General features: G+C 44.1%; 1 protein-coding gene across 4 annotated transcripts in view; it reads right to left on the bottom strand.

Annotated features, from left to right (window-relative positions):
• Nucleotides 1–331: 331 nt before the first annotated feature.
• DAO (D-amino acid oxidase) overlaps nt 332–20,755 on the bottom strand; it is a 57,810-nt gene continuing 37,386 nt past the window's right edge. For all 4 annotated transcript variants that reach the window (XM_033953692.1, XM_033953691.1, XM_033953693.1 and 1 more), the window contains exons 6-11: nt 19,719–19,773; nt 12,672–12,776; nt 9,199–9,281; nt 7,627–7,744; nt 4,259–4,357; nt 332–1,132 (exon numbers count right to left, since the gene is read on the bottom strand). In XM_033953692.1, the coding sequence (XP_033809583.1) occupies nt 1,004–1,132; nt 4,259–4,357; nt 7,627–7,744; nt 9,199–9,281; nt 12,672–12,776; nt 19,719–19,773 (589 nt within the window). In that variant the 3' untranslated portion in view covers nt 332–1,003. The remainder of the gene's footprint in view (nt 1,133–4,258; nt 4,358–7,626; nt 7,745–9,198; nt 9,282–12,671; nt 12,777–19,718; nt 19,774–20,755) is intronic.

Raw genomic sequence — 20,755 nt, 5'->3', positions numbered from 1 at the left:
GCTTAGGGGCAGAGCTCGCCCGCAAATACTGAAAAATTGCGGGTAATTTTTAGGGCTGGCTCTGACCCTCCCCTGCCTCTCTCCTGTGTCCTAGACCTTCCCCAGACCTTACCTGGTGGTCTAGCGGTGATGTGGGGCAGGATCGATCATCCTACGCTCCTGCCCCGTGCATAGCCGTCATCAAAATAGCAGCCGTGAGTTCCTGTTGTAGTCTCAAGACTAAAACGGGAACTCAGGGCGGCCATTTTGATGACGGCTCTGCACAGGGCAGGAGCGTAGAATGATTGATCCTGCCCCGCATCGCCGCTAGACCACCAGGTAAGGTCTGCAGTACAGTTTTGTGTAAAAAAAAAAAAAATTGCGAAAAACCGAATTCACTGGTACTGAAACCGTGGATTCGGAGGGGGAACTGTAGCTAATTTCCTACTAATAGACTCCAAGTTAGGAGACCGGCAAACCTAAAGTGTGGAAACAGATTGCTGGAGACAACTCTCTCTAAAGCATGTGGTGGCTAAGATGGAGTCTGCTTTCTTCCAGAGCTGAAGAAGAAGGCAGGCTCCAGCACAAGCTGCAGCCAATACCTCTGGGAGCTGCTAAGCATTCTGGGAGTTTGTCCACAGAACACACTGTTTATGCTTCTTAAAACTACCAATCTACTGTATATACTTGTTTTATACAAGAAACTGAGAAACTGCACACATGAAATAGGGGCAGAACATTCTTTGTTTGCATTAATTACTATGTGTGAACTTTGTAAACCATTCAGAATTTAAATTGTGCAGTATAAAAATGCTGTAAACATTTAACACATTGTTCCTCTCACTTAAGAAGACCATGTCTGCTTACAACAAAACTTCCTGTAGCGAAAATCAGAAATTTAAATGTGAACAGAGTCCAGAAAACTTCCACGCAGGATTAATACGAACTGGCCAGTGACAATGGGAGACAGGGAAGAACGACCATTCCTGAAACGTGGACGACTGTCCCATTTCACAAGATAAGATCAAAGCATTGACTGTGGCTTCATCATCTTTCTCTCTTGCAAAATATTTCCAAATATCTTGGCAGCCTCCATGGCGCAGCCCCAGTGGATGGTCAAACCAAACCCACCGTGGCCGTAATTATGTATCACCTAAAAACAGGAAAATGGCAGAGCAAAATTAATTTTGATATTTTCATATATACGACTTTCCAAAATCTGTCTTGATAAAGACATTTGTTTCCATTTGCGTAGGCCGCAGGGTCACGCGTGTGAGCACTGCGTCATCTCATCCTTATGCCTTTTTCTGGAACATGCCTTCCATTCACTGTTTTACAGCCTCTTAATCTGCACTTTTGACTTTCTTGGCTAACGAGTTTACTCACTTCTCCCGTTCTTCTGCCTGTGGACAGACCAGGGTGAGCATGGTATTCTCCACGCAGGTAAACTGGGAAAATCACTTCTTTTCAAAATCACAGGTCTCTGGAATGACCTCACTATCCCGCTGCGGAACCTGAGCTCCTTCCATTTATTCCGCAAGCAACTAAAAACCTGGCTCTTCTCTAACATGTAATTTCTTTTCCCTTACTTTTCCACTCGATTTATAAACTTACGTAAACCTTTTCCTACCCTTTCTCATTTTTAAGTTCTTGTAAACCGCGCCGAGCTCTACTTCCGTAGAGATGATGCGGTATATAAACTTAAGATTTAGTTTAGTTTAGAGCATTTAGCTTGCAGTGGCTAGTGGTTTGTGGTTTTTAAGCTGCTGACTACCATTGGCTAAGCTGAGCCTCGATATCCGGGTCACAGCGATTGCCTGGACGTTAACTGCGTACTGGTCAATAGTCAGAACCCCGCACAGTTAACTTGGTGGATAAAGTTGGGAAAGTCATTTTGCTGGCCTAGTTTTATCTGCTTAACTAACCAGTTACCAGAATGAATGTTGCCCCAAACGGATTAAACACCAGCTCCACTGATGCTCCCCGCCTTGGCCCTTCCAATGTTCCAGCAAAAGAAAGGGAGGAGAAAATTCCCCATGCATTCATCCATAAAGTTTTGATTCCATATACTACATCGAGAGTACTACGGTCAAATGGCCAACATCTATTGGTCGTCCCTTCTTTAAAAGTTATTAATACACAGCGTCAATCTATCTTCTCGGTTACGGCTCCTCAAGCTTGGAATGCCCTTCCAATTTATTTAAGAGAAGAGAGGGTTTTGGATAAATTTAAGAGCAAACTTAAGGGTTTTCTTTTTAAAGATGCATTCAAGGATTAAATGAATTGCCTATGCCTTTAATTCATCCTTAATATTATAATGAGTATCTTTCCCCTTTCCCAAAGTGTTATTTACCTTTATCGTTTCTTTTTGAATTAAATTGTATTTCTTCTCTAAACTCTCCCTATGTTTGACCTTGTATGTATTTATTGAATATTAATATGTTTAGTAATAGTTTTGTTAATCATGTCTGTTTCCCTCAACTCTGTAATTTTTAATTGTACATCGCTTAGAATTTGGAATAGGCGATTAATCAAATTTTATAATAAACTTGGAAACTTGGATGAGAATATATGCAAACAGACACAAAAAAGCAGGGTAACTAAAATCAAACGGCCACCAGTCTTTAGTCCTACAGTCTTTATTTCAGGAGTATTAAATAAGGAGGACTCGACACAACTGTGTTTCAGCTGAAAAAGCCTGCTTCAGGAGGCAATGTTAACATTTATTAGAGATCCTGAATAAATTTAACTCACAAAAAGAGAATCATGTAGTAAAACCCTTATAAATTCGTAAACTTCCCAACACAAATAGAAACAGTGAATCAGTTAGGCTCCACATAGTGCATCCCATAATGCACCGGGCAGGACAGGGTGCTGCTATTTTGATGATGACAACCCAAAGGGTTGTCCTCGCCTCTCTCCAGTCTCTTCAAGATATGTTGTGGCTGCGAAATAGGCCCCTAGGCGGGATCTCTTCTAGGCCTGACAGGTAGGGTAGGAGGTTGTCTACTGGTCCTGCCTATGGGGGGGGGGGGTCAGGCCTGCCTCAGGGGGTCCCACTGGACCACCAGGAACATTTTTTTTAATGGGCAAGAATGGGTCACAAAAATTAGAGTTACCATATGGCTCCAGAAAAAGGAGGATAGATTGAGACATCCAGGTTTTACCTCTATTGCTTTCAATAAAAAGTAAAACCCGGATGTCTCAATCCATTCTCCTTTTTCTGGAGCCATATGGTAACCCTAGTATCCCAGCCTTTTGTGTTGGGTGGTTTTGTTTTTTTTTTTTTTTTGGAATAGTCAATTAGTGGAATCTCCAAGGGGGGTGTTATTTGGTAAAGCTGCTGCTTGTGGGGTTTTTGGACAAGGAAGAAGCATTTTATTTCAAAAGGCTTGTATGATTGGTCATAAATGCATTTTGCAATATTGGTGACAGAAAGATCCTCCTAGTTTTGGGCATTGGAGGAACCAATTCCATCGTTTAATTTTATTTGAGGTTTGGGAGGTTCGTACATTTCCTAGACGAACTCGTCTCTTTTTGAAAATTTGGGACCCATATATTCAAAATCTTTCCTCTAAAGCACGAAGTATGATTCTTAATGTTTTATATTGAAGCTTTGGAAACATTCATTGCATTTCAACACTTGGTAATTTGTGTCACCTTCCATTCTGGGGGAGGGGAGGGAATAGGAGGGATGATAGTAATATGAATGGAAATACTGGAATTGTATATTTGCTTAATTCATTCATTACAATGTTATAATTGGAAATAAAAAGAATGGGGGGGAAGGGAAGGGAAAGGGGAGAAGGGAACAGGGGGGGAGTGTATAAAGGAATGAAATAGATCATATGGAAATATATTTTGGATGAATGATAGAAATATGTATGGAAAAATTAGAATTGTGAATATAATTGTAATTAATATTTTATTGTATTATATTATTGTATATTTATTTGATTCCTTCAATAAAATGTTATAAATTAATGTTAACTTTCCTGTCAGTGTCTGAGCCAATCAGCACTTAGGCACCGACAGGAAAACAGCGCAGAATAACGATCAGCAAATTTTAACGCAGCATGAATTTGCATGCCGCGCTGATTTTTCAGCGCTGTATTTGCAGTGCAGTTTCCTCAACTGCAAATCTTTTGCGCATGGGCCCATCATCCACTTCCTCACTGGCCCCTCCAACAAAAATGTGTCCAGCTGCCCTGGTAGGTTTATCCGAGCCCTCCTCTTCCCTGTCCTTGGTCACCATTTGCCCTTGAAAAGCAGCCTTTACCTGAACTTTAGTGTTTCCGCACGCAAGAGCTTCTCTTTCCACCCGAACCTTGTTTCGAACTGGGCGTAAGCCAGACCACTCGGTCACAATTTTTGCATTCTGGAAATAAAATAACTGAATGAACTCACTTACAGCGCATCTACTCATTTCACATCTACTGCACATGTGCAAATTCTACAAAAAAAACGTAAGTTAATTTAAAAAAACAAACCAAACCACAGATCCCCCCCCCCTTTTTACAAAACTGCGCAAGAGGTTTTTAGCGCTTCTCCGACGCTCATAGGAACTCTATGACCATCAGAGCAGTGCAGAGCATTCAGGGCCCCAGCCGGCGCTAAAAACCTCTTGTGCGATTTCGTCAAAAGGGGGTGGGGTGGGAATGGTTGATGTTAACAACATGTTTGTCTTTGTGTGATGCAGAAGGATCAGTCACCGTGTGTGTCGCACTAACAAAAAAAACATATCTGCCTATGTTTTTGGGAGATTTTATGAATGGTCAGAGGAACAGCCTAGTGGTTAGTGTGGTAGCCTGGGAACTAAGGGAACCCAGGTATAAGTCCCACTTCAATGTTTCTATCTCGATAGAGCTAGTGCACACAAAGACTGTGTCTGAATTCAAGAAAGCGTGGGACAGGCACGTGGGATCGCTTAGAGAGAGGAGGAGATAGTGGATGCTGTGGATGGCTCATTTGGCCTTTATCTGCCATCATGTTACTATGTTTCTATAACCATAAAGCTCTATGACCTCACAATGCAGGTGTAAAGAGCCTTAGCCTATAGGAAGAGGAGATGCAAATGTTAAGAGCCTTAGCCAATAGGGACAGGTGAAGATAGTGGATGCTGCGCACCTAAAGATATTCATTCAAAAAAGTCACGTTATCAGAGATTGTTAAGAGCAGGATCCTATCACGGAGAAAAGACCTCAGTGTTCCCCGAGAATAAACCCAGGAAACTGCTATGACAATTACTAAGTTGTCATAGGTAACACATCCTCGGTCAAAAGAAAAACTCAGTTTAAAGTGCAAACAATGCTCTGGATTATAAATATGTTTTTTTAAAAGAACAAAACATATTTAACGAAAAAAAATATACAGTGCAACCTTGGTTTACGAGCATAATTCGTTCCAGAAGCATGCTCGTAAACCAAATTGCTCGTATATCAAAGCAACTTTCCCCATAGGAAGTAAGGGAAACTGCTTTGATTGGTTCCACCTCCTCCTCCTCCCCCCCCCCTCCACCCCTCCACGAGGCTACCGGCGCTGCTCCATTCTCCCCCCCCCCTTGAGGAATCCGACGCTGTTCCAAACCCCTCCACGCGATCAACTTCCCCACCCTGTGAACCAGCGTCCCCTCCCCCCCGCTCGCGTTGTCCCCCCTCCACCGCGATCCTACTTTCCCCCCTCCCGAGCAGTCAATGGCACTCTTTACCCGACGGCACCAGTGCCGGTGCCCGAAGATCCTCCCTCTTCTGGCGTGGCTGGGCGGTGCGTCGGAGATCCTCCTTCTTCTGGGCTGGGCTTGACTGGCTTTGAGCATTTGCGCATGCTCAAAGCCTTCTGGTCTCGCTCTCTCCGAGATTGAGAGCGAGACCAGAAGGCTTTGAGCATGCACAAATGCTCAAAGCCAGTCCAGCCCAGCCCAGACCAGAAGAAGGAGGATCTCCAATGCACCGCCCAGCCCAGGCCGCGCCAGAAGAGGGAGGATCTTCGGGCACCAGCACTAGTGCCAAGTCGGGTAAAGGGTGTCATTGACTGCTCGGGGGGGGGGAAGTAGGATCACGGTGGAGGGGGGACAATGCGAGCGGGGAGGGGGATGCCGGATCGCCGTGGAGGGGGGGGCACTCGTACAGCAAGGCAAGCTCGGTTTACGAGGCACCAAGTTTGCGAATGTTTTGCTCGTCTTGCAAAACACTCGCAAACTGGTGCACTTGTAAACTGAGGTACCACTGTATTTAGAATCCAGAGCATTGTTTGCACTTTAAACGGAGTTTTTCTTTTGACCGAGGATGTGTTACCTATGACAACTTAGTAATTGTCATAGCAGTTTCCCAGGTTTATTCTCGGGGAACACTGAGGTCTTTTCTCCGTGATAGGATCCTTCTCTGATAACGTGACTTTTTTGAATGAATATCTTTAGGTGGTAATATAGTATTTTTTGATATTCTGCTTGTTTAATTATACTATGTTTCTATAACCATAAAGCTCTATGACCTCACAATGCAGGTGTAAAGAGCCTTAGCCTATTGGAAGAGGAGATGCAAATGTTAAGAGCCTTAGCCAATAGGGAGAGGAGGAGATAGTGGATGGGCAGAATGGATGGCCTTTATCTGCCATCGTGTTCCTATGTTGCTATCCCGGCTTTATTTCCGTAGGCTCTTCTCTCAGCATCCCAACCAAAACCGGCCTTTAATTGAAGAAGAACTACAGTAGAAATAGGTAAGGCCCTCGACACATTTCCCCTAGGTATAACCGTGTTCACTCATAGACTGCATTTTGGAACATCATCCAGGCTCTTTGGGGGTAAAAGTAAATGTGCTGTATAAGAGCATGCACCCAAAACAGAATGCAGGGAGACAGTGGGGGGCAGGAAAGAGTCTTTACATGTAGATGCTTTTTCCCCACTGTGAGGGAGTCTATATGATGCTGCCACTTTCCCTTAAAAACAATCCCGCACAGTGTCAGGGCCACCTTAAAGTCCCTAGTCCCGCCCAAGGGGGAAGTGACAGGAGGTAAGGAGCCAGGAAGACAGGAACCAGGAAGTATAACAGCTCAGGGCCCAGGAGGAGTGAGCAAAGACCTCAACAGCCAGGTTATCTGGGACCTTATCGTTTTGACATATTGGACCGTACTATGAACTGTACTGACAATTCTGGGAAGCCAGACAAGAACAAGAGAAGGTAGTGCCTTATTGAGACTGTAGTGCCTGCGGTGAAGGCCACAGAGGACATTCCTATATTCAAGGTATAGCTTTGCATTTGATTTCTCCTTCACAGCCTTAATAAATGTTAACTTTCTTTACTTTGGCCTTCTGTATGGCGTCCTTTTGTCCAGGCCCCAAACCCACCTGCACTCATGGCATCACACCAATCATTTTCAATGGGCCTTTCCTGTGTCTATCTGTTGTAACTTGCTGCCCTCAAAGCAAGAGTTCTCAACCCAGTCCCGAGGATACACCAAGCCAGTCAAGTTTTCAGGCTACTGACAATGAATATGCATGAGATAAAGTTTGCATATAATGCCTTCATTGTATGCAAATCTATTTCATGCATATTCATTACGGATATGTTGAAAATTAGATTGGCTTGCTGTATGAATGTCTTGTAATGCACCCATAATGGCAATGCAATAAAGACTGGCCAGGTCTCTCACCTTCAAACTGGGAACCAACTGGCAGCAATCTTCCCAAATAGTCTTGTGATCCTTTGAGTTGTTCTGCTCACTCCAGTTTCCCAACTGGAAAATTCCTCCCAGTGTCACCAGTTGGCTCCTGCAAGCACATGGGAAAAAAACTTGACTTGAATAACAGAATTGACTGGAAATTGCCTTCCACTGGAAGACAAGAGGGGCCGGTAGTTCGGTGTTTGACTACAAGGAAAAGATGAAGAGGGGAGGACAGGGTAACAAAATATTGAGGTGTGACAAGCAATGGTTTCACCACCATCTTTGCTCCCAGCTCTCGAGTACTACCAATTGACTGGATTTTCAGAACAATACACTACATTCTTGATTTATATTCTGGCAGTACCTCATGTAAGTTCACCCTTAATGAATACGCTTGAAAGAGATTCACATAGAAAGGAGGTAGTAGATATGCAAATCTCTCTGGTGCATATTCATTAGGAACACCCTGAAAACCTGACCCAAGGACCAAGAGTGAACACCAAGGGAAGAGTTTCACAAATTATTGATAGCAGGAAGCATTGTCCGGGGCCTGAACAAGAGGAAACCGCAAAAGCCAAAATTTGCCAATTGTGTAACATTTCATCCAAGAAAAGAAAAAAATAAAATTAGGGCAAGCACAGAAATGGCTAATATCTCCACCTTTCACTGTTTTTTTTTTGCCAAAACATTTTCCTTTGTGTAGCAGGACAAAGACATTGGTGGAATCAGGCACTTTTCACAAAGTCAAAAAAGGGGAAATTAGATCTTACCTGCTGATTTGCTTTCCTTTAGTCGAGTGCAGGGTTAGGCAATTCCGGTCCTCGAGAGCCGGAGCCAGGTCAGGTTTTCAGGATCTCCACTATGAATATGCATGAGATGGATTTGCATGCACAGCCTCCTTGAGATGCAAATCTATCTCATGCATATTTGTTGTGCATATCCTGAAAACCTGACCTGGCTCCGGCTCTCGAGGACCGGAATTGCCTACCCCTGGTCTAGTGGTTTCCAAACCAGGGCTAGGTGCACTAAAGTCACCGATTGCCTAAATCGGTTGTTAAATCGGTTTAGTGACCGATCGTAACTGAACCAAAAATCGGCAGAAGGGATGCCCACTCCCTCCTGCCATGACAACCCCCCGTGCCAGCAAAAATTGGCAGGATGGATGCCCAATGCCTCCTGCCATTGTGACCCATCCCCCCCGTGCCAGTGAAAATTGGCAGGAGGGTCTTTGATCATCTGAATCAATCAGGCCTTAGGCTCCTCCCTCTGTATCCCATAGGTGCCCACTTATAAGACATATCGAAGCTTGGTGGTTCTCAGTCTCCATCTGCTGGTAGGAGTGTATATTACTCATGTGTGCCAGTCTAGAGGGATGCTATGGAAGCTATTTTTTGTCCACTTCTATTTTAGCTGAGAAGCTTTTTTGATCAGTTTTAAAGCTTCATCATTTCATTTTTAGATTCAGCATGGAGTGCAGAATCAATAGCATGTTCAAAATTATGATGTAATATTAACACAACATAAAATACATATTTTACTAATGTGAAACTTGTCACTTACCCTGGAATAATGTATGGTGTGGTATAGACGCCGGTTTGGAGATCATGCGTTAGAATAAAATGCTTTATCCAAGGAGCGAAAACCTAGCAAAGATGTAAATCTATATAAATTACTGAAATGTGAACTTATACATTCTAAAATGATACATTTATTAGGCATAGTTTCACTATTCCTTCTAAGTTGAGTGGAAGTCCTCCATATACAATCCTACCAATAGGAGGAGCTGTTTCATGCTCTCATTTTCAATAATGAGGAACATGTAAGCTACTCCAGGGATCCTGCCTGTCTCTAACCATCGAACACACACTATTGAAGCAATACCTCTCTGCCACCTTTTGAACCACCCAGCCCTGATCATCTTTCCAGCTACATTACCCAACCATCTTATAAACCACTCAGAATGTAAACTTCTGAGCAATGGCATAGGTAGGGTAGAAGGCACCCAGAGCGGTAGCGCCCCCTGCGTTCTCCTCTCCAGCCCTCCCTCTCCTTCCCCATCTCCCACACCACAGTTGCGCCCTACCTCCCCCCTCCCCTGTACCTCTTTAAACCTTCGCCAGTGCAAGCAGACAGCACTGCCTTTCCCTCTGTCACTTCCTGGCCCAGCGACCTGGAAGTGATTTCAGAGGGGAGCCATGCAGCAGGCCCGAGACGTTGCTTGTACTGGCGAAGATTTAAAGAGGTACAGGGTGAGGGAAGGGAGGGCGCAAACGTGGCGTGAGAGGGTGGTGAGATGCCAGTGCCCCCACCAAGATGGCGCCCAGGGTGGTCTGCCCCATCCCCCCCTTAATAAGCCACTTCTTCTGAGACCTGAACTATTAAAGAAGGTACCATTATTTGTGAGAATTTCAAGGTGACGTGGAGCACATTCCATAACATTTATTCCTTAAATTTTAAAAGTACTGCCCCGAGAATCTGGAAAATCCAGACTGACCCAATCCCTGAGCAGTCCAGATTTTTGGACTTCCACTGTACTAGCTTAAGATAAATAAACTACCATAGTTTTCCAGATACTGGGTGTCAATCTATGTTGACAGCATATCAGGAAGGGCTATTGGGCCTGGGGCAATAGATATGATAATTACTCCCAGACATCTTGTGAGCCACAGTCAAGACTCCTATTTACCCTATGTTAATTTATGCGCATTCTAGCACAAACCTAGGCGTGGACATTTATGTGCCCTACATTTCCATGTATTTTGAGCCACTTACACAAGTATCTTCTAAACAAAAGTAGGCAACTACTTTTCCATCTAGAACAGGCCTCAATTAGGCACCATAACCAGCGCCCTTGGTAGGCCCCCCCCTGTTAAAGAATTGCCCTCCATATGCAAACTCCCATCATTCTCAGAGGGGCCTATTTACTATGGTAACCAAGCATTAACATGTGTTAACCTGTAAACGAGGCTCGGCATTTGTATCCATGTGTCAGCGGCGTGCTGAAGGCTCCTGTTTTCCTGGCTCTAAGCTCCACCCAGTGGCGTGGCGAAGGCGAGAGGCGCCCGGAGTGGTGGTGCCCCTCCCCCGCCCGCCACGTGCCCCCTTTCCTTCCCCTTCACCTCTTCAACGTTTGAGGCGCGAGCAGCAACCCCGACCTACTGCTCGCGTCGGCTCTTTCCTCTAATGTCACTTCCTAGGCACGGGTTCAGGAAGTGACATCAGAGTTGACGCTGGTGCAAGCAGCAGGCTGGGGTTGCTGCTCGCGCTGCAAACATTAAAGAGGTGCAGGGGAAGGGAAGGGACGCATGCGTGTCATTCTTTTTGGGGGGGACGGGGAGATGGAAGGGTGCTAGTGCCCCCACTAAACCGCCCCCCTGCCCCCCCCTATTACACCGCTGCCTACAAAACTGTGATGCGTTTATACAGTTCTGCTCTAGTGAGAGTCGAATGGTTTGCATCACGGTTCTAGACCAGTGTATCGCAAACTGTGTTTCCTGAGATGTCAGGTGTACCGTGACACACTGGCGAGGAGAGTCGTCCACGCCGGCTGATTGCCTGCAGGACGTGTCTCTCACGGCGAGAGGCACGTCCTGCAGGAAGTCAGCTGGCGCAGATGACTCTCCTCCTGGCCGGCGTCTCTCCTCCTTTCCCCACACCTCCCAGAACTCTCCACCGAAGCAGTTTTGCAGCCAGATGGAAAGTTTGCAAGACACTGTTCAAATATCTATATTGTCTGTTCTTTATATTATTGGATTTTATTGAGGAATTGGATTGTTATTTTGTGTGATGCAAAATGCTTTGGTGATTTTTTTTTTTTTTTAGACAGCATTGTATAAGCTTAATATAACATAGCATAGCACCAAGTCCTTGTTCAAGAACTCCTATTTGAAATGGCTCTGAACATCTTTAAACTCCTGGATCCCTGTACTATATCAGGGTAACTCTACGACTTTTAATTTCCCTTTGGCTCCTGAGAGACCAATCCTGATGGTCCAGAATCATTAAAATCCCATCTCTACCCAACAACTGAAAAATAAAATTGTTTGCCGACTGTCTCCAATCCTCCGTTCTTGTGTGTACAGCCATCCCTCTCACTTCCATTCTACTTGCTCGTTCTCCTTTGAACTGACCATCCCAGCTGTGACTTTTGAAGCGAACCTACCCTACCCTCTTATTTACAATCCCCTTCCCTCACATCCCTCCCTCTTATGGGTTATTTTTTTTATCTTGATGTACTCATTCACTGACCCGTTCCTGCCTCCTTATTGGTTCTAGTAAGTCAGTTGGTATTGTTCTCCCTTCTATTTCTTTTTAATTTTTCTTCTTTTTTTTTTTTTAATAACATTAATTGTTAACTGTTTAGGTATATACAGTCAAACCTCGGTTTGCGAGTAACGCAGTTTGCGAGTGTTTTGTAAGACGAGCAAAACATTCTCGCAAATCATGACTTGCAAACCGAACGTTGACTCGATTTGCGAGCACCTCCCCGCTCGAACCGGCCATCGCTCCTCCCCGCCCGCGAACGCCCCCATGAGAACCGGCATCACCTCCCCTCGCCGGAAGCGGCATCCCCTGCCCGCCCAAACAAGCCCCTTACCCCATCTGGCACCAGCATGCAGCACCAACCCACAGGACGTGCCGGTGCCAGTGAACGAAGATCCCGCCTCTTGCCTGGGCCTTGAGCATCTACGCATGCTCAAGGCCTTCTGGCTCTCATTCTCTGGTACCGGCAGTTCACCGGCACTCGCTTTGATATACATGCAATTTGGTTTACGAGCATGCTTCTGGAACGAATTATGCTCATAAACCAAGGTTCCACTGTATTTGATAAACAGTATATCAAAGATTAAATAAACTTGGAAACTTCGATCAAGCTTTGCTTTAGAGGCTGGAATTGCTTGTCTGCTCAAACTGGTCAACATTTGTATGGGAAACGTGTTCTTCATAGTGCTTGGCCACCCTAGTTTTAGTTTGAATTTGATTGTTATGTTCTAACCAGAATCTTCGTAGGACCAAGACTACAGAAGACTAACCTGTATAATTTGGCCTCGGCCTGGCTTTAATTCTGGGTCTGGTTGCAGATCTCCTGCCCGCATTCCGGTGCAATTTATGATAACGTCCGCACCTTCTCTGGCCACCTGATTGAAAAACACTGTAAAGTTACAAAATGTTGTCTAACACATGCTGTGTAATAACACAAGAGAATTAACGGCCTAAGTAGTGCTGGTTTCACTTTGTGTATCTGGAATAATGAATGTCCTCCATGGGATATTTCCAACACAAGTGTGCTCCAGGCACAAAGGGGCTGATTCTCCAAACAGGAGTCCCACCTATAGGCAGCGGTAGGTGTCCTACTGCCATCTCACAGCCAAATTGGAATGCAGGTGGGGAAGGACACCTACGTTTTAGGCACATGCCGCGTGTTTACAGAGATGTTACTGATGACCAAGGCGTAGTGTGGTCTCCACCGGAAGTGGCCTTGGGTATCTGTAAGCATCCCTACGCGTCTCCGTAGCCACGAGAAAGACGCCTTAAATGTAGGCCTGTAAAATTCTTGTCTACGTTTAAGGCGACTGTTCGTAAAAGTAGACACAATTCTCTACAGGATGCCGATGTGCGATTGGTGGCCGCTTCATAGATGGCCACCAAGATCGGCGTCCTTTAGAGAATCAGGCCCAAAATGGATATATTTCTCTCTAAAATCAGTGCCTCTGCATTCCACTAAATAAAAAAGCCTTCATAATTATAATTAGCTGAAAACCACAAATAATCATCACTTTTTTTTCACAAAATGGAATATAAAAGCTTATTGATCAGTCTTATTAACATATTAGATGATGGCAGCTAAAGACCTGCACAGTCTATCCAGTCTGCCCAACCAGATAAACTCATAAACGAGTGATGTGATATTACATATATATATATATATATATATATATATATATATATATATATATATATATATATATATATATATATATATATATATATACTAGATTTGATATTACATATATATATATACTAGATTTGTCTTTTCCATTTTCAGGACACCGATCGTAGAAATCTGCCCATCGCCGGCTTTGCTTCTCAATTACGGTACTGGTGTTGCCATCTAATCACCACTAAGCTTGTTTGGCTCCGTGTCTTTCATACAGGATTCCTTTGCGCTTATGCCACGTATGCTTGAATTCCGTTAGCATTTTCAGCTCTACCACCTTATGAGCAGTGAGGGCTAGATTCTATAAATGGCATCTAATTCGGTAGGCAATCAAAGATAGGCGCCATTTATAGAATCACACCTACCGGCGCTTAAATTGGTCTTAACCACCAGCAGGCGTTATAACGTTAGGCGCAAGTATATTAAGCCAGGGTTTTCTTGGCCTAATATACCGACGCTTACTCAAACCATGCCCAATCTCCATCTCCTAACCATGCCTACTTTCCAGGTAGGTGCCTTGGTGAGATTTCCAAGACAAACGTCAGACACAAAACATTGATCCAAGCAGAGAGAAACATGATGGCAGATAAAGGCCAAGTGGTCCATCCAGTCTGCCTATTTGCAGCAGCCACTATCTCCTGCTCTCCCTATTGGCTAAGGCTCTTAACATTTGCATCTCCTCTTCCTATTGGCTAAGGCTCTTTACACCTGCTTTGTGAGGTCATGGAACATTATTGTTATAGAAACATGATGGCAGATAAAGGTCAAACGGGCCATCCACTGTTGCCTCATCTCCTGAAGAGCTCCCACGTGCCCATCCCACGCTTTCTTGAATTCAGACACAGTCTCTGTCTCCACTACCTCTTCAGGGAAACTGTCCAACGCATCTACCACCCTTTCTGTAAAAAAGTATTTCCTTAGATTACTCCTGAGCCTGTCACCTCTGAACTTCATCCTATGTCCTCTCATTCCAGAGCTTCCTTTCAAATGAAAGACTCGACTCATGTGAATTTATGACACATAGGTGTTTAAATGTCTCTATCATATCTCCCCTCTCCCATCTTTCCTACATATTGAGATCTTTAAGTCTGTCCCAAATGCCATATGATGAAGACCACTGACAATTTTAGTTGGACCGACTCCATCCTTTTTATATCTTTATGAAGGTGCGGCCTCCTGAACTGTACACCATATTCTAAATGAGGTCTAACCAGAGTCTTATACAGGGGCACCAATACCTCCTTTTTCCTAATGGCCATACCTCTCTCTTCGCACCCTAGCATTCATCTAGCTTTCACTGTCACCTTTTCAACCTGTTTGGCTACCTTAAAAGTCATCACATACAATCACACCCAAGTCTTGCTCCTCTTTCATGCACAAAAGTTCTTCACCCCCTAAACTGTACCATTCCCTCGGGTTTTGCAGTCTAAATGCATGCATGACCTTGAATGTCTTAACATTAAATCTTAATTGTTAAATTAGAGACCATTCTTCAGACTCTGCTAGGTCCTTCCTCATGTTATTCATACCATTAGGGGTATCTACTGATCCCTGGGTTTCCTTCACTTCCAACAAAGTAAAACATACATGACACACAAATAAAAGAAAAAAGGGGAGACAGCATGGAAGGGGGGAACCTGTATGGAGCTGCAGGTGCAACCCTGACCACCTTTCTACACAGACTGAATGCACCCTGCAGGTCTTCTTTATCTGCTGTCATTTACTGTATTATTATTATATGTTACAATTTCTAGCTTATTATCTTGGGCTCTGTTTATTCGTGAGCCTCCAGGATTCCTTCACTAGAATAATTACTTTACCCATCACAAGGTAAAACGTAGTCATTAACAAATTTATTAAAAACTAGCTGATGACCCGGCGTTGCACGGGTATTTAATTATAGCAATAACACTGTAAATGGATTCAAATAAAGATACTTTATAGTGGTGAATGAAATTATTGTTTTACAGCTTAATAAAAAGTACAATATTCAAATTATAATGTGAAATATTTGACAAAATGAATACAATACAACTAACGCAAAACGTGATTATAAACAACATTTTTAGTTTCACCTCCAGGAGCAAGAACATATAAATTCTTGGGTGAAGAGACCCCCAGAACATATCACCCCAGGTAGTGAGGGATCTGCATACCAAGTTTCGTTCAAATCAGTCAAGCCATTTTTGAAGTACTGTGAGAATGGCAGCTTTTTAATTTTTTTCCATTGACATGAATGGGTGAAATCTGATGTTCTGTTTGTAGCTCCGCCCACGTGAGCAGGTGGGCCGATAGACCCCCAGAACATATCACCCCAGGTAGTGAGGGATCTGCATACCAAGTTTCGTTCAAAACGGTCAAGCCGTTTTTGAAGTACTGTGAGAATGGCAGCTTTCTACTTTTTTTCCTTTGACATGAATGGGTGAAATCTGATGTTCTGTTTGTAGCTCCGCCCACGTGAGCAGGTGGGCCGAGAGACCCCAGAACATATCACCCCAGGTAGTTGGAATTACAGTGAGAATGGCAGCATTTTACATTTTTTCCATTGACATGAATGGGTGAAATCTGATTATCTTTTTGTAGCTCCGCCCACATGTGCAGGTGGGCCGCGAGACCCCCAGAACATATCACCCCAGGTAGTGAGGGATCTGCATACCAAGGTTCGTTAAAATCGGTCAAGCCGTTTTTGAATTACTGTGAGAATGGCAGCTTTTTACATTTTTTCCATACACATGAATGGGTGAAATCTGATGTTCTGTTTGTAGCTCCGCCCACATGTGCAGGTGGGCCACGAGACCCCCAGAACATATCACCCCAGGTAGTGAGGGATCTGCATACCAAGTTTCGTTCAAATCGGTCAAGCCGTTTTTGATTTACTGTGAGAATGGCAGCTGTTTACATTTTTTCCATTGACATGAATGGGTGAAATCTGATTTTCTGTTTGTAGCGCCGCCCACGTGTGCAGGTGGGCTGCGAGACCCCCAGAACATATCACCCCAGGTAGTGAGGGATCTGCATACCAAGGTTCGTTAAAATCGGTCAAGCCGTTTTTGAATTACTGTGAGAATGGCAGCTTTTTACATTTTTTCCATTGACATGAATGGGTGAAATCTGATGTTCTGTTTGTAGCTCCGCCCACGTGTGCAGGTGGGCCACGAGACCCCCAGAACATATCACCCCAGGTAGTGAGGGATCTGCATACCAAGTTTCGTTCAAATCGGTCAAGCCGTTTTTGATTTACTGTGAGAATGGCAGCTGTTTACATTTTTTTCCATTGACATGAATGGGTGAAATTTGAATTTCTGTTTGTAGCTCCGCCCACATGTGCAGGTGGGCCGCGAGACCCCCAGAACATATCACCCCAGGTAGTGAGGGACTGCATACCAAGTTTCGTTCAAATCGGTCAAGCCGTTTTTGAATTACAGTGAGAATGGCAGCTTTTTACATTTTTTCCATTGACATGAATGGGTGAAATCTGATTTTCTGTTTGTAGCTCCGCCCATGTGTGCAGGTGGGCCGCGAGACCCCCAGAACATATCACCCCAGGTAGTGAGGGATCTGCATACCAAGTTTCGTTCAAATCGGTCAAGCCATTTTTGAATAACTGTGAGAATGGCAGCTGTTTACATTTTTTCCATTGACATGAATGGGTGAAATCTGATTTTCTGTTTTTAGCTCCACCCACGTGTGCAGGTGGGCCGCGAGACCCCCAGAACATATCACCCCAGGTAGTGAGGGATCTGCATACCAGGTTTCGTTCAAATCGGTCAAGCCGTTTTTGAATTACAGTGAGAATGGCAGCTTTTTACATTTTTTCCATTGACATGAATGGGTGAAATCTGATGTTCTGTTTGTAGCTCCGCCCACGTGTGCAGGTGGGCCGCGAGACCCCCCAGAACATATCACCCCAGGTAGTGAGGGATCTGCATACCAAGTTTCGTTCAAATCGGTCAAGCCGTTTTTGATTTACTGTGTGAATGGCAGCTGTTTACATTTTTTCCATTGACATGAATGGGTGAAATCTGATTTTCTGTTTGTAGCGCCGCCCACGTGTGCAGGTGAGCCGCGAGACCCCCTGAACATATCACCCCAGGTAGTGAGGGATCTGCATACCAAGGTTCGTTAAAATCGGTCAAGCCGTTTTTGAATTACTGTGAGAATGGCAGCTGTTTACATTTTTTCCATTGACATGAATGGGTGAAATCTGATTTTCTGTTTGTAGCGCCGCCCACGTGTGCAGGTGGGCCGCGAGACCCCCAGAACATATCACCCCAGGTAGTGAGGGATCTGCATACCAAGTTTCGTTCAAATCGGTCAAGCCGTTTTTGAAGTACTGTGAGAATGGCAGCTTTTTACTTTTTTTCCATTGACATGAATGGGTGAAATCTGATGTTCTGTTTGTAGCTCCGCCCACGTGAGCAGGTGGGCTGATAGACCCCCAGAACATATCACCCCAGGTAGTTGGAATTACTGTGAGAATGGCAGCATTTTACATTTTTTCCATTGACATGAATGGGTGAAATCTGATTTTATGTTTGTAGCTCCGCCCACGTGTGCAGGTGGGCCGCGAGACCCCCAGAACATATCACCCCAGGTAGTGAGGGATCTGCATACCAAGTTTCGTTCAAATCGGTCAAGCTGTTTTTGAATTACAGTGAGAATGGCAGCTTTTTACATTTTTTCCATTGACATGAATGGGTGAAATTTGAATTTCTGTTTGTAGCTCCGCCCACGTGTGCAGGTGGGCCGCGAGACCCCCAGAACATATCACCCCAGGTAGTGAGGGATCTGCATACCAAGTTTCGTTCAAATCGGTCAAGCCATTTTTGAATTACAGTGAGAATGGCAGCTTTTTACATTTTTTCCATTGACATGAATGGGTGAAATCTGATTTTCTGTTTGTAGCTCCGCCCATGTGTGCAGGTGGGCCACGAGACCCCCAGAACATATCACCCCAGGTAGTGAGGGATCTGCATACCAAGTTTCGTTCAAATCGGTCAAGCCGTTTTTGAATTACAGTGAGAATGGCAGCTTTTTACATTTTTTCCATTGACATGAATGGGTGAAATCTGATTTTTTGTTTTTAGCTCCGCCCACATGTGCAGGTGGGCCGCGAGACCCCCAGAACATATCACCCCAGGTAGTGAGGGATCTGCATACCAAGTTTCGTTCAAATCGGTCAAGCCGTTTTTGAATTACTGTGAGAATGGCAGCTTTTTACATTTTTTCCATTGACATGAATGGGTGAAATCTGAATTTATGTTTGTAGCTCCGCCCACGTGTGCAGGTGGGCCGCGAGACCCCCAGAACATATCATCCCAGGTAGTGAGGGATCTGCATACCAAGTTTCGTTCAAATCGGTCAAGCCGTTTTTGCGTGATCGCGGCACATACACACACACATACATACATACACACATACATACCTCCGATTTTATATATATAGATTACAATTTCTATCTTATTATCTTGGGCTCTGTTTATTCATGAGCCTCCAGGATTCCTTCACTAGAATAATTACTTCACCCATCACAAGGTAAAATGTAGTCTTTAACAAGTTTATTAAAAATTGTAAATTTAATAAATTTAATTTTAAAAAATTATTAAAATTTAATATATCGCTCATCAGGTTCCTAAGCGGTAGACATATTTAAAATTATAAGTTAGAGTGACAGACACGTTAACATACAGTAACGAATGGTAAAATGGGTTAGAAATACAATTCAAATAGGATAGCACAATAGGGAGGGATCCTGGCTGAAAGTGGAGTTTTGAGAAAATAGGTTAAAGATTATTACCCACTTCAGCTCTTGTATGTCTTAATAGTCAAGTAAGTTAATCCCCTTGATACTCTCTTTTATTAAAAAAAAAAAAATAAATGATTTTTTGTTCCCTGCTCTTCCAGTTCCCCCGTTCTGCATTTTCTCTTCCTGTTCTTGCCTGCTGCAATTCTGTCTGGCAATGGTAAGTAAACCTCTAGCGTATGAAGAGTTGAGTGGTATGGAAAACAGACATGTTTTGTGTGGCAACTTGTCTGAAGACTTCACTTGAAAAAAATGTCCTGAGCAGGGCAGGTCCACATTTCCAGAAAAACCCACTCAGAGCCTCACCCAGCCGATCTATAGAACTGACTTCCAACTAACCTCTTCAAAGGATTCAATCTTCTTGAGGAAGAACTGGACTCCCCGTTCCTTTAACCTTTAAGAAAAAATTCAGCAATTAATCGCAAGCTAGGGTTAGACACATTTTGATAATGAAATATTTGCAAACTGACTGCTAAAAATAATTATAATTTGATCAGGGAGCTACAATTTTAACTGGCTCAGAATTAGGGGCATTTTTAAAACATCCATGTCCAAAAATTGCATAAATCGGCACTCGGACATTTTTCTCACCATAATGTCCAAGTGCTGAATTTTGAAGCCGACTTTGTGGATTTCTTGCTAGGCTTCTTGGCTGCTGTGCCTCCAGAGTTCGAGGGGGCATTTTGGAGGTGTGTTATGGGTGGGCTTTGGGTGTACTTAGCACTTAGATGTCTTTCAGTGATAATTGAACCTTTCCCAAGACTTCCAGGATGGAACTTAGATATCTGGAGCTAGACCTGTTTTAAATGTGTCTTAAGTGCCAAAAAGGTAATAAAACTGACCAGTGGGGAAGACTCGTGGTAACCAGCAGAGGAATCAGAGTGACTGGCTGGAGCCAAAAGGCTGGTAACCAGAGGGACCGATGGGGACCCAAGAGGCTGGCAGATACGACACACAGATTATAAGCCTACTGGGACAGACAGGGAAAATACCCAAGATTCCCTGATTACCATTTAATGTACTGTAAACCACTTTGGGTGAATCACTTTATAAAAAAGACAGTTAATAAACCTAAATAAATGAATTCAGCATCATTCAGTTGGGCAGGAGAAGCTCATGCCCCACTTAAAAAGCGAAAAGCAGGTCAGGCACAGATATTCCACTCTGACCTCTGTGGGGCGCGCAGACAATTGAGCGCAGCGCGGAGGCGTGCGCCACAGAAAATTACAGTTTTTACGGCTCCGACGGGAGGGGGGTGTGGGGGGGAACCCCCCCACTTTACTTAATAGAGATCGCGCCAGTGTTGTGGGGGGGTTGTAACCCTCCACATTTTACTGTAAACTTAACTTTTACCCTAAAAACAGGGAAAAAGTGAA

Source organism: Geotrypetes seraphini, chromosome 8, assembly GCF_902459505.1.
Source record: "Geotrypetes seraphini chromosome 8, aGeoSer1.1, whole genome shotgun sequence".
Classification (NCBI taxonomy): domain Eukaryota; kingdom Metazoa; phylum Chordata; class Amphibia; order Gymnophiona; family Dermophiidae; genus Geotrypetes; species Geotrypetes seraphini.
The sequence above is the reverse complement of the archived record's forward strand: the minus strand, read 5'-3'. Positions and strand labels throughout refer to the sequence as shown.